General features: G+C 48.5%; 1 protein-coding gene across 11 annotated transcripts in view; it reads left to right on the plus strand.

Moving 5' to 3' along the window:
- ZFAND2B (zinc finger AN1-type containing 2B) overlaps positions 1-14,026 on the plus strand; it is a 164,698-nt gene that overhangs the window by 101,435 nt on the left and 49,237 nt on the right. For all 11 annotated transcript variants that reach the window (XM_085650161.1, XM_085650166.1, XM_085650162.1 and 8 more), the window contains 3 exons: positions 3,082-3,154; positions 12,091-12,164; positions 12,423-12,498. In XM_085650161.1, coding sequence (XP_085506287.1) covers positions 3,082-3,154; positions 12,091-12,164; positions 12,423-12,498 — 223 coding nt within the window. The remainder of the gene's footprint in view (positions 1-3,081; positions 3,155-12,090; positions 12,165-12,422; positions 12,499-14,026) is intronic.

Genomic DNA, 14,026 nt, shown 5'->3' on the forward strand with positions numbered 1-14,026 from the left:
GAAGGCTGGAGAGAGGACCAGAGTTCGCCCCTCCCCTGGGGAAATTACTCACCAGGCCCAGCACGCCCGACTCTGATCCGGGACCCTGGTCCCCAGACCTCTCGCCCTCTGAAGGGCTCCAGGAAAGTACATTGGCCCCGAGGACCCCACCCCATACGGAGTGGCCCGTGAAGGCCTCGTGCACTTGCCAGAGGGGGCGCTCCGATTAGAGGCCATATTTGGAGACACTATTGCGGGGCTAGGCGCTATGCTCCGGTGCCAGTTTCAAAGCGCTAGTGAATTCCCCATTTGAAGCGCCATTGAGGTACTGAGGACAACGCTACGTTCAGATGTCCCATTTGAAGCACTATGTGCCTGCACCCTGTTTAAAAGGCTCTATTTGAAGCGCTGTAAAATTGCTATGGGCAGTGCTATGTTGAATGACCTGTTGTAAAGCGCTATGAAATGGCTATGTGCAGCGCTATGTTGAAAGGCTCTATTTAAAGTGATATGGAATTGCTATGTACAGCGTTATGTTAAATGCAAGGTTTTAAAAGCGCTATTGAATTTGCTGTGTTTGACGCTCCCCAGGATCACCAGGTGGCGTGCTTGATTCCATGCCAGATTTATGGTATTTATGTACTGCCAATCTAGTCACAATGAAGTGCTGTTGATCTTAATGCGATTTAGATAAAACTGACTGGTTTCATTTGAAAAAAGAAAAACGTGATAGAAAGAAAGCTTTTCTAACTTTTCTAATTTCTTGGTGTAGCGTAGTTTTTAGTGATGGTACGCTGGAGTGCTGAGGTGAGTGTGACGCAAGCACGACATGTTACTCTGGAACGAGGCCTTTCCACCTGAGCCAAGCTACCGTAGGTCTCTAGGTCCAACACCCTTTATCAAGAGGCCCTGCGCCTCTGGATATGGCTGGACCAGAAGGGTATTCCCCTGGTGGTTCAACACGTGGCAGGCTCTCGGAATGTCAGGGCAGACAAACTCGTCCAAAGATGCTTAGCAGATCACGAGTGACTTTTCTAACCTGAGGTGATGCAAGGACTCCAAACTGCCTCTTCCTCGAATGCTTTGCGTCTCGAGTGGAGCTCAGGCTTCCTGCACGCCTTTCTACCCATACCACTCCTGCCCAGAGCTCTCCAGAAGATCAGTAATGACCGGGCGCAAATCATTCTGGTGGCTTAGGACTGGGCTTGGAATGTTTGGCATTCTGAGCTGTTGAGCATGGACTTCAGTCCCCCGATCAACTGGCCCCTTTGGGAGGCTCTTCTGTCGTAGCAGTAGGAGAGGATACTCCACCGAACTGGTCAACACTCCACCTTCATGCCTGGCCATCGAGTGGCAACAGTTGACTGCTTTCGACCGTTCGCTTTAAGTCTGCAATGTTATCTTGGCAGCCTGGCGTCCCTCCACCAAGACTCTGTATGCTGGTTGTTAACGACATTTGTGGCATGGTTTGCTGCAAAACAGATTGAAACTTTTTATCGCCCTTCCAGGTTCTTTTGGCTAGACTTACCGTAATCCAGCAGGGCTCTGTATTGGACACTTTGAAAGGTTATTTATTTGCCATCTCTACCTTTCTGCGGCTACCTGATCAGCCCTATCTCCAAGTCCCCTATTGTAAACCAGTTCCTTTAAATGTCTACAGCACGTTTCCCACTGTCCAATCTGTTATGCCTCAATAGGACCTTAAATTGGTTCTTGCTTTCTCAAGGTGCACTCCCTTTGAGCCACTTCACTCTTGTCCTCTTAGGCTCCTCACCATCAAGACTGCCTTTCTGGTGGCAATTACATCTGCCCAGAGGGTCAGTTAGTTATTGGCACTGTCCCCTCAGCCTTCCTGCAACTCTTCTTTTCCCTGACCAACTGCTCCTTCGGACTCTAGCATCTTTCTTGCCGGAGCTAATCCGTTCCATGTAGACCAGTCAATGATGTTGCCTACCTTTCACTATCCGTCTCATCTCTCTAAGGAAGAGGAGAGACTCCACCGACTGGACACAAAGAGCAGCGATCTACCATGAGTGCACAAAACCATTCCGGGTGGGCAGTTAACTCTACGTGGGTTATGTTGGGGCCACAAAAGGAAAGGCTGTGCAGAAACAGACCATCTCTCTTGCGATGGATCGGGCTCTGCATTAACATTTGCTACACATAGGCCATGAAGCAACACATAGAGGGTTTGCGTGCTCATTCCACCAGAACAAAGGCTGCGACCACTGCGGTAGCAGGCAAACTCTCGTCCTGGGCATTTCCCAGGTAGCATCGTGGACATCTCTGCACATGTTTACTAACTACTACTGCCTAGACAGTCAGGTCTGTGAGGACGATCACTTTGCCCCTTCGATCCTGCAGGACTTTTGGTGTGAAATTGTTTAGCCGACCTATCTCTGGATCTCAGTCTCTATCAGATGAACAAGTTGGGTAACTTAAGTAATGCTTTATCTGGTAGAGATTCAACATAGCTGCAGATTCCTCACTGTCCCACCAATCCTCCCCGCTCTGTAAACTGCTTTCTAGGGACAGGGTTTTCCTGTTTCAGGGCCCTAGTTTTACACACCAGTGGTCAGTGTTCTTCATGGCTCTGTATTCCTGGCATGGAAAGTTGCAAAACGTAATGAACGTCCGTGTGCTAGGGTGGTGCCTGTATAGGCACTGCACACGTTGCTTCTGGTGTGGATGATGCTACGCGGAGCCGAACGGCTTCACCTACTGTGCGCTTGGGTTTCTGCTGGGGGTACTGCTCACCAAAAAGTTCCAGATCCAGTCTGACGCCTGGAGATAATTCTAAGGTAAGAAATCTGCAGCTAGATGGTCTCTAGTAGAGGAGTAACTTGCTCATGACTTCAGTGAAGATTCCCATGAAGTATTACAGTTCATATTACTTTTGGAATGCTTGTGTATTGAGGATATAAGAGTACCCGCTATTATCAAAAGTCCATGTTTTGGAGAAAAACACTTCTGCCTTCATTTCTTTGTGATTAGATCTTTGTTAACTCATTTAGACCGGCAGATCCATGTTGTAAAATCCTTCTGCTAGAAGTATTCATTCTCTACTCTGGCCTTATACTCTTCTCCTCTTTGTACCTGCAGGCCAAGTGAACCTCGTCCATCCCCTCCTCCTCCCATTGCTGTGCCTATTGCTGATGAGCTTCAGAATGGATTGGTAAGAGTCCCTTTTATCTCTGCAGGAAATAAGAATTTGAGATACAGGAGTAGCTTGAACTCTGCATTGATCTACGGTGACGTGGGTATGACTCTTTTACAGACTCCAAGATCTGGATGATACTGATCCTCCACTGCATCACAGGCTGTGGTTAATTAGGTTGAAGTTCTACAAGACAGCCTTTTGTTTGGGGGTTTCGGGGCAGGAGAGCAGTGTGTCCATGCTTTATTTGTTTAATTATTTGAAGCTTGCCCATCTACTTGAACTGATCTCTTCTTGTGCAGGACCCTCATATATAGCATGGCAAGATGCTAGCGGCAGGCTCAGGAATGGTAGCTGGCTCGTGCGGGTGGAAGGCAGCCTTTTCAGGGACACCATCAACCCTGTCTAGCAGGCAATGGAATGCAGCCTAAAAGGGAGGCGTAAAGTGGGCAGGATGTTGGGAATTCACAGGATACCATCCAGGCAATCCCACAATGCCATGCTCACTATTTAATGAGGCAGGGCCTCTGACTGGGAAATTGGGTTCGGACTGAGGGGCTAGATCAATGTAAATTGTGCAATGGGGCTCGGACTGACATGCTAGATCAGTGTAAACAAAGTGCAGTGGGGCTCGGAGTGAAGAACTAGACTAGTGTAAACCGTGTGCAGTGGGGCTTGGACTGAAGAGCTAGACCAGTGTAAAGAGTGCAGACATTTTCTGTTCAGGCCTTGGATGATAGCAGTCCAGTTATGTTTCAGAATGTCTCAACTCTTCTCTTAATCTATGTTTATATAACATTGAATGAATATGCAATGTTAATATTACCACTGCAAAATGTATTACAATGCGTTTTCTAGAAGTATGATATAAACTGGTGGTTTAGCCAGTTAGTAAATGTTTTAAGTAACAAATTTCTAAAAATCCTATAAACATTGGCCAGCACTTTTGAATAAATCTCCAGCACCGTTTATTAAAGCTGTGCCATCCTGCGCTGTATTTTCTGGATATCCCATTTTTTTCACCTGTCTTTTTCATTCTCACTTTGGCTTTGTCATTGGTGTTATGACCTGATGTGTACTTTCGGATTGTCTCTACTGCCCTCAGCCCAGTGTGACCTTGAGTTCCGGATCGCAGTTCTTTTATGTGTAGCCCCTTGGATCCCCGGTGTGTGTGAAGCTGCATTCAGATCAGTTCACGTGCAGTCGGCTTTAACAAAAGCCAAAGTCTGTCCCTATTGGGAATTGGGGAAAAACACAAAACTTTCCAGTTCTTCTCCAAGCATGGGGAGCATATCTGCTGCCACCCTCCACTCCCTCTCAAGACCAGTCGCCACAGGTTTCAGGAAGGGAAAGCAGTATTGGGTGGATGCAAGCTGGTATGTTCAAGATTTGCTTAACTAACCTTCCCAAAAGAAATCCTACTTTTGAGGTCACAGGGTCAAAATGGGCTCCACCATTCATACTGTCAATGTATACAGCCTTGTGGTGTTGATTCATCTCACAGATATGATGAGAGCATCTGACCCCAGTTATCGGGTCTAGGCAGAAGGTTGATGCCCCAAAGGACTTGCATGAAAAAAGTCTTGTGCCCCTGAATTAATGGACTGCCACCTCTACCACTCACAGCTAGTAGTAACTACTGAGTTACTGTGGCATTAGCCACCCTCAAGCAGAATGGGGGTATAATTTTGACGTAATTTTGGGTATAATTTTAGGAGTTTGGCTCAATGGTTTTAGGAATGTGGCTCAATGGTTAGAGCGGCAGACCCTGAAGCAGAGTTCTGGCCAGGGACCAGGGTTCGATTCCCGCCTCGGCGGGGCTCGGGCTCAATTTCCTCGGACCTGTCTATTCTCGCCTCGGTGCCTATTCTAATCACTGGCCCCACGCTGCAACTCTGGGCAATAGCTTGCTTAGCCTCCACACCGGCCCCAACAGCGCTAAGGATGCCTGGCTTCACCCTGGGGGTGCCCAGGAGTGGACACTTCACAGGGAAAGCCAGGAGGGGTTCCAGCGGTATGAGTATCAGCGCCAGGAAACCGCAAAAGGCGACACCGCAAGGTGGCCGTCTGGTGACAGTGCGCTCTATAAGTACCTTGACATTTACATTTACGTCCCACCTTATTTTGAATACCGATCTGATGACTAGTCAAACTGTTAACACTTTACTGCTGCTCAAAGTGATCTTGTGTTGCTCGAATTCTCCCTCCTTGGTACCCTGGATCTTAGTGTTCGAGGCATATGAGCTGCAGATTGTACACTTAGCATAGGTCGCCATCTGGTGTTGGGCCCGGATGTTTGCAGTTTGTTTTTCTTCTTGGACAGTCTTTGGAAGTCACGAGTTTGGTGACTCCTCCTTCGGTCCGTACTGCGCATGGGCTTCGGCTCCATCCTCAGATTGTTTTTTTCCGCCATCGGGCTCGGATGTGATACTTCGTGCTCCGGCTTCGAACTTCTACGGTTCCAGCCTCGACGGAAAATCCTCGATTCTTCGAGTTCCTTCATCATCTTCATCTCTCGAAGCGGCACTTTCTCCATCCCGTACATCGACACCGGCCTTCGGGCCCTCCGCGACTCCGGTCCCGGCCGATGGAAAGGACTCCGTTCAAAAAGTGCCCAAAATGTGGGTCTAAATTTCCCCACACCGACCTCCATCAGGTGTGTAACCTTTGCCTCTCTCCGGAACACGAGGCCAGAGACTGCCCCGCCTGCAAGTCTTTTCGATCGAAGAAGACCATCCGAGATCGAAGAGCTCGACGCACCATGGCGCACTCATCCTCTGCAGCTCCACCGGACATCTTCGGAGACGACGCCGAAGCTTCGGGGCAAACACACACCGAGCAGGAGGAAGACGTCGTCAGCGCTTCCGAGGTCGACGACTCCGACGTGGAGGACATTACACCAGCGCAGCGGGCCGTGAGTACTATGCCCCCTCCCACCCCCACGCCGAAAACCAAAGAGACTCAGGTTACTCCCTCGCCTGCCGGCCTGGGCAAAACCAAAACCAAAACTTCGATCACCCCACCTTCGGGCCCGGTGTCGAAGCTCCCAAAGTCTCATGGCAGCTCGGGATCGAGCCAGCCGACACCCGGTGCCGAAAAACAGCATCCGGCACCGAAGACTACAAAATCCAGCTCGACTCCGAAACCACCGGTGCCGAAGCCTGGACACTCGGTGCCGACCAAACACCAACACAAATCTGTCGGCACCGATGCTCCAGCGCCGAAACATAATTCGACGCCGAAACACCCGGAGACCTCAAAGCATGGCGCACACAGACCATCGAAACCCCCGGTTCCGAAATCACCGGTGCCGACAGACGACTCGACACCATTGGCTCTGTTTACACCAGACCCTTTACAAAAGACTTTGTCCAAAGATCCAAAGACTGGGCTTTTGACTTTAACTACCAAGAAAAGACGCCTTGATGCTCCTCCTCCACCCAAAAGGAAGGACTCTGCTACTTCTCCCCTCAGAGTGCCCTCCCCACCACCGCCTCCCCTACCCCCTCCACCTCCTCCACCGTCTCCGCCACCTGTACCTCACTACGATCCGACCCCATCCCCAGATCCGGATGATGGGGATCCGGACAATTACCCGGCGGACGCCCCAATGGATCCCACTCCACCAGGGACCCCAGATCCATGGGAGGATTACAATAACCCTGATATACCCAATGTACCTCAGGACGACCTATACCCATCAAGACCGTCTCCTCCAGAGGACTCCTTAGGGTTTCACCATTTAGTGCAGAGAGCAGCACACTACCATGGGGTGGACATGCACAGTGAACCAGTAGAAGAAGACTTCCTACTGGATACATTTGATATACAGGACAAATCCACTTCCATTTTACCCATGCTTAAGGGTGTCACCAAGCACGCTACAGAGGTGTTCAAAGACCCTGTCAGAGCCAGAGTACTGAACCCTAGAATAGAGAAGAAGTATAAGGCGGCACCCACAGACCCTGCTTACATCAAGGGCCCTGCTCCCCTAGATTCCCTAGTTGTCTCCACGGCTAGAAAGCGGGCTAACTCCCAATCCTCAGGAGATGCCCCACCGCCAGACAAAGAATCTAAACTTCTGGACGCGTCTGGTAAACGCACCGCCTCCCAAGCTGCAAACATGTGGCGCATTGCAAACACACAAGCACTGCTTGCGCGATATGATAGAGCACACTATGACGAACTAGAGGCTCTTATGCAGCACCTTCCAGAAAAATACAAGCACAAGGCTCATGACCTGATACAGGAGGGTAAACTAATTACAAACACCTCCATTAAGTGTGCCCTCGATGCAGCCGACACTGCTTCTAGAGCCATAAATACCAGTGTCCTGCTTCGTCGCCACGCCTGGCTCAGGATCTCAGGGTTCAAGCCTGAAGTCCAGGCATCCATACTCAATCACCCCTTTGACCAGCAAACACTCTTTGGGCCAAAGGTAGACGAAGCGCTCGAAAAGATGAAGAAAGACACAGACACAGCAAAGTCTATGGGGGCACTCCAAACACAAGCCTCCAAACGTTCCTTTCGATGCTCGTCCTTTCGTGGCACAGGCAGAGGCTCCTCCACCGATAACGCCTCTACCTCCTACAAGTCCCCTCCTCAAAATACCTTTTCAAAGGGCAATCAGAGAGGTGGTTACAGGGGTAACAACAATAAGGGCAGGGGCAAAACCAACAACACCCGTTCTGCCACCCCCCCCCCGCACAATGACTCCCCTCCGCTCCCCCCAGACCATTCCACTCCGGTCGGGGGCAGACTACAAAACTTTATCCACGTATGGGAGTCCATAACATCGGACAAATGGGTGACCCAAATCATTCGGTCAGGGTACTGTCTCGAACTAACATCTACCCCACCCAATATCCCACCAAGGCACCGTCCAATGTCTCAAGAACATTCCACACTGCTCAAACAAGAGGTACTCTCACTCCTCCAAAAACACGCTATAGAACAGGTCCCCGTCAATCAACAAAATCTAGGGGTCTACTCCCTATATTTCTTAATACCAAAGAAAGACGGGACCCTCAGACCCATTCTCGACCTCCGGCCTCTAAATGCCTACATACATTCAGACCATTTTCACATGGTCACCCTACAGCAAGTCCTCCCACTCCTCTGCCAGGGAGACTTTCTCACAACATTGGATCTGAAAGACGCATACTTTCACATTCCAATACACCCCTCTCACAGGAAATACCTCAGGTTCGTGGTGGACGGACAACATTACCAATTCACGGTTCTCCCCTTCGCGGTCACCACCGCACCACGGGTGTTTACCAAATGCCTAGCAGTAGTAGCAGCACACCTCAGACGTCAACACATTCACGTCTTCCCTTACCTGGACGACTGGCTGATAAAAGCCGCGTCCTACGACCAATGTGTGCAACATACAAACAGCACCATCCAACTGCTCCACCAGCTAGACTTCACGGTGAACTACCAAAAGTCCCACCTCATACCATCTCACACAAAGCAATATCTCGGGGCCACTATAGACACCTCCAAGGGTATTGCCTATCCAAACTCAGCCAGAATCACAAGCATTCAAGCCTTACGCAAAACATTCCTTCCTCAACACTCTCTTCCAGCAAGAGTGTTTATGAAGCTCATAGGAATGATGGCGTCTTGCATCTTCATAGTGCCCCATGCAAGACTCCACATGCGTCCACTTCAAGAGTGCCTAGCACAACAGTGGAACCAGGCCCAGGGTCAGCTGACGGATCTGGTGTTGGTGGACGGCCGCACACATCACTCTCTGCAGTGGTGGAACACCACAAACCTTTCCAAAGGGCGGCCGTTCCTGGACCCGGTTCCTCAGGTGATTCTAACAGCGGACGCATCGCTCTCCGGCTGGGGAGCGCACCTCCTACACCTCACCATGCAAGGTCTATGGACGCCACAGCAAAAATCGCTCCACATCAACCACCTGGAGCTCTTGGCGATCTTTCTAGCCCTAAAATCTTTCCAAAAACAGATTTCGGGCAAAGCAGTCCTCATTCGCACAGACAATATGACTGCGATGTATTATATACAAAAACAGGGGGAGACACACTCTCCCCAGCTCTCCCGCTTAGCCCAGAGCATATGGAGATGGGCAATTCCCCAAAACATCTTTCTCCTGGCACAGCACGTTCCAGGCGTACAAAACACCATGGCAGATCTGCTCAGCAGACAAACACAACAACACAACAACTACACGAATGGGAACTGCATCCACAAGTTCTTCACCCAAAAAATGCCCAAGCTTCGCTGCCAGATACCCACACCCATTGTCCAAGGGCAATGCGATATGGATGAACTGGTCAGGCAGATTTGCATACGCCTTTCCACCTCTCCCACTAATTCCATTAGTGGTCAGGAAGCTACAACAGCACTCCCTCACACTCATTCTGGTAGCTCCGACGTGGGCCAGGCAGCCGTGGTACACCACGCTACTACAACTGTCAGTGGTACCACATCAAAAACTGCATCTATCCCCATGCCTCCTAACCCAGAACCATGGAGAAATCAGGCACCCGGACCCAGCTCAGCTCAACCTGGCGATCTGGCTCCTGAAATCCTAGAATTCGGATACCTCAACCTTCCCTCTGATTGCATGAACATCATCATGGAAGCCAGACGTCCTACCACTAGAGCATGCTATGCCGCAAAGTGGAAAAGATTTGTAATTTACTGCCGTAACAATACAATCAACCCTCTAGATGCATCCATACAGCACATCATATGCTATCTGCTCCATCTTCACAGGTGTAACCTGGCATATTCATCCATACGCCTACACCTAGCAGCGATCGCTGCCTATCTACAAAACAGGCAGCATTTATCACTCTTCAGAGTGCCCGCTATTAAAGCCTTCATGGAAGGCCTTAAACGAGTAATTCCTCCCAGGGCACCACCTTCCCCTGTATGGAATCTAAATTTAGTTCTTACACGTCTAATGGGTCCGCCCTTCGAACCAATGCACAAATGTGAGCTACAGTTTCTCACCTGGAAAACAGCTTTCCTTGTAGCTATCACTTCCCTTAGAAGGGTTGGTGAAATACAAGCGTTCACCATACAGGAACCCTACATACAAATGCATCACAGCAAGGTCATACTTCGCACAAATCCGAAGTTTCTGCCCAAAGTCATTTCCCCCTTCCACCTCAATCAATCAGTGGAATTACCTGTCTTCTTTTCGCAACCCCAATCTGTTGCAGAAAGGGCCTTACACACGCTTGACGTAAAAAGGGCGTTACTATACTACATACAAAGAACGCAACCCTTCAGGAAGACTAAACAATTGTTCGTTTCCTTCTCTCCACCACATAAAGGCAACCCCATTTCAAAATCGGGGATAGCTAGGTGGATTGTAAAATGCATACAAATTTGCTATCAAAAGGCAAAGAGAACATTATCTGTTCCCCCCTAAAGCCCACTCTACAAGAAAGTTAGGGGCTTCTATGGCTTTTCTAGGGAATATACCCTTAGATGACATCTGCAAGGCAGCCACATGGTCTACACCGCACACCTTCACAAAACACTACTGTGTAGATGTGCATTCCAAGCAGCAAGCTAGGGTGGGCCAGGCTGTACTAAAGACACTTTTTCAAACAGCTGCAACGGATACCGGTGGTCGCCGCTAAGGTTTGGTACTGCTATGTAATCTATGCTAAGTGTACAATCTGCAGCTCATATGCCTCGAACGGAATATGCTACTTACCAGTATGCATCTGTTCTTGGCATGTAGAGCTGCAGAGTTGTACACGCCCACCCGCCTCCCCGGCTACCTGTATCCGTTCCAGTACATCTTATTTAGATACAACACATGGGTTTCTCACTGTTATTACTACGCTCCATCATTTCCCTGTTGGCGAAAAACAATCTGAGGATGGAGCCGAAGCCCATGCGCAGTACGGACCGAAGGAGGAGTCACCAAACTCGTGACTTCCAAAGACTGTCCAAGAAGAAAAACAAACTGCAAACATCCGGGCCCAACACCAGATGGCGACCTATGCTAAGTGTACAACTCTGCAGCTCTACATGCCAAGAACAGATGCATACTGGTAAGTAGCATATTCCTTCGGCTACTGGTCTGCCCAGTCTACCCCTCATGGTGGCTCGTTTTGTCCAGTACTAAATGCCCAGTAGCCACTGCGTTTGCTAATGGTCCACAGAGGTAGTGTCTGTGCATAACCTTTTGAGACCTTGACAGTGAAGTGCTTTGCTGCTACCACCACCTCCAACACGGTCACAAACTCCAACCTCTCCTATTCACCGATGTAACCACTATCCTCCTCACTGCCACTAACTTGGTCACCTTAACCATCGCCAATACTAGCACCACCACCGCAGCTAGTGGTTCTGCACCACCACAATATTCTCGTAGATTTGTAAGTGTTGTGTAGGAAAGAGTGATCTGGGCGTGTGTGAGATTGTTAGATTTGCTGATGGTGGACTGCACTCTTTGATGTACCTGCACTCTTTTTTTTCACATTTCAAGTAGTGGTGTTGCCCCACTGCGCTTATGGTGCAAGCAGTTGAAGAGATGCCGCTTTCATTCTATTAAGTAGAGCTTGACATAAACAGATTGCTTGTGTTTCAGAAGGTCTTTGGGGTCTGGGATGAGCAAACACTCCAATGCAGAGTAAATGTAGGCCTTTAAGTCCTTGGGGGTCCGGAGTGTGCGAGTATTCCAAAGTAGCCCAAATTCAGGTTTATCTTGAGACCTGGTGGGTCTGGACTGAGCAATCCTTGAATTCCTGAGTTCAGGCCTTTAAGGGGAACTTATGGTTGTGAGATTGAGGTAACAGCAAAGTGTAAACATAATGCAGATCATTGAGGTGGCCTCCGGTTCTGAGCAAGGTAACATCGTGGTGTAACCTGAATGCAAACTTTTCTAGGTTAGTGACCAGGTATTATCATTTGCGTTTGTCTGGTTAATGTTTCCTCTTTTTTATTTTTTGCGTTAGAGTGAAGAGGAGGCTTTACAAAGAGCCCTGGAAATGTCCCTTGCTGAGTCTGCGACCTCCACGCCCGTGCCCAGGTAACTTCTTTCTGCTCCTATTTCTCCACTTTGTGCACGAAATGGCTAAGAAACACAAGGGTATCAGCTCCTCTCCATGTATGTGTGCAGATGTTTGATTCTTGTGGCCTTTACTGCTCAAACAAAGATTTAACTGCACCTTCAGACCAGCAGACCTCTTTGTCCCCTTTAACTGCACTCCTTTCCACCTGCACACTCATTCATTGTTGCAAGTTGTTCTCTTGTCCTAGTGAGTAATGACCGGTCACGTGATTTCAGTTCACAGGAAGAAGAGGATCTGGCTCTTGCCCGGGCATTGTCTGCCAGTGCAGAAGAATATCGGAGACAGCAGCAAGTGAGTACACTGTGCAGAGTGGATGAGTCTATTGTGAAAGGCTTGAGAAGATGGGAAATGTACCAGTGTCAGTCAAGTACTGTATGTGTGTGTCTCTGTTGCTGTGGGAGTACTGTGCGTATCCACATCAGTGGAGCTAGTGTGTGTTGGGCAGAAGACTACCATGCGTACCGGGAACAATTTAGATTAGTACGGGTACAGCGTTCCTTGCAGGTGGAGTTTACCCTTACCAAACAGATGTCTGACAATTTTTAGAACCAAGTTCAGAAACCTGGAGAGGAGCTATAGGACACGACCTCCCTTCAATACAAATGTCACCTACAGTGTCTTACATGTATAGAACCTCATCAGCGGAGTGTTTTATATTTTTATAAAGTGGAACTCTTTCTTCACTCAGAACTTTACTTGGTGTTTACAAGACCTTCACACACCCTATTTGTGTCATGCTTCACCATCTAGTCTCATCCTGCTCCCTAAAAACCAGGATAGGCTCAACCATATTCCAGGGAGGATAATTTCTCCTGCTGGGCTTCTGTGCTGAAAAATACATAGAAAACAGTTTACTTTGCCTCATAAACCTTGAAATTACTCCCAAGGTCTTGGTAGTGAACATGTCTTACTTTACACAGCAACTTTCTCTTTGGATAGAAACCCACTCTGTGGCACATACAACAAAGCAGTGTACTCTGCCTTTACACCTGGTTCCTCTTCAAATGCTTCTATCTTGAACAGGCGTGTTCATGCAAAAGGAGTACTAGATCATATCTTAACACGATTAGTCGATATTACAGATCTATAGTAATTTACTGTTTAATACACCTTGCTTTCACCAACTCCAGTAAAAATGTGACAAAGCTCTGACTTCATGTGATGGACGCCCCCCCTCAGCAGACCGACCACTTTGTCTAGAAAAGGCTGAAGTGGCAGCTTTTACGTGCGACAGGAGCACTCGCCAGCTATTTGTAGTCAATGTGACTTAATGGTGCTGGGGATTTTCTAGTCCATCAGCTATAACTGATTTATACCTGATCATTGGGTGAATCTCCGCAAAACCTCCCCAAGCAGGAGAGTAGGAAACTGGGACGGAGAAATTTGGGACTGCCAAGGAAGTTTCATTACAACTGCAAACAGCTCTTGAAACTAGCGGTGGGTGTAACTAGCATAATTTCCTTTTACTTAATTATGCGCGATTACGTGAGGAGTGTTAACCAGCATCTTTGTTTTAAATGCATATTTTTTATTGAAGTTTACGATATAACACATATGCAACACACTTTTTGGACTTGCGTAGGCTGCTTCCTGGAAAGACCTACCAGACCCAAAGAGTTCCAGAAAACATTATATCCAGGGGAGTCCAGGGTGGTGTACTTCGCATGCATCCCACACCGTTTACTTACCCGTAATGCCCTGCAAAACTCAAACTTTGATTAAAAACACACATTCCTCACATTTCTTTGAGGACACCTTCTAGAATCTGTGAAAAGCCACACATTTCCTACCACAAAACATTCTCCAAAGTCTCTTAATA

Source organism: Triturus cristatus, chromosome 3_2 (genome assembly GCF_964204655.1).
Source record: "Triturus cristatus chromosome 3_2, aTriCri1.1, whole genome shotgun sequence".
Classification (NCBI taxonomy): domain Eukaryota; kingdom Metazoa; phylum Chordata; class Amphibia; order Caudata; family Salamandridae; genus Triturus; species Triturus cristatus.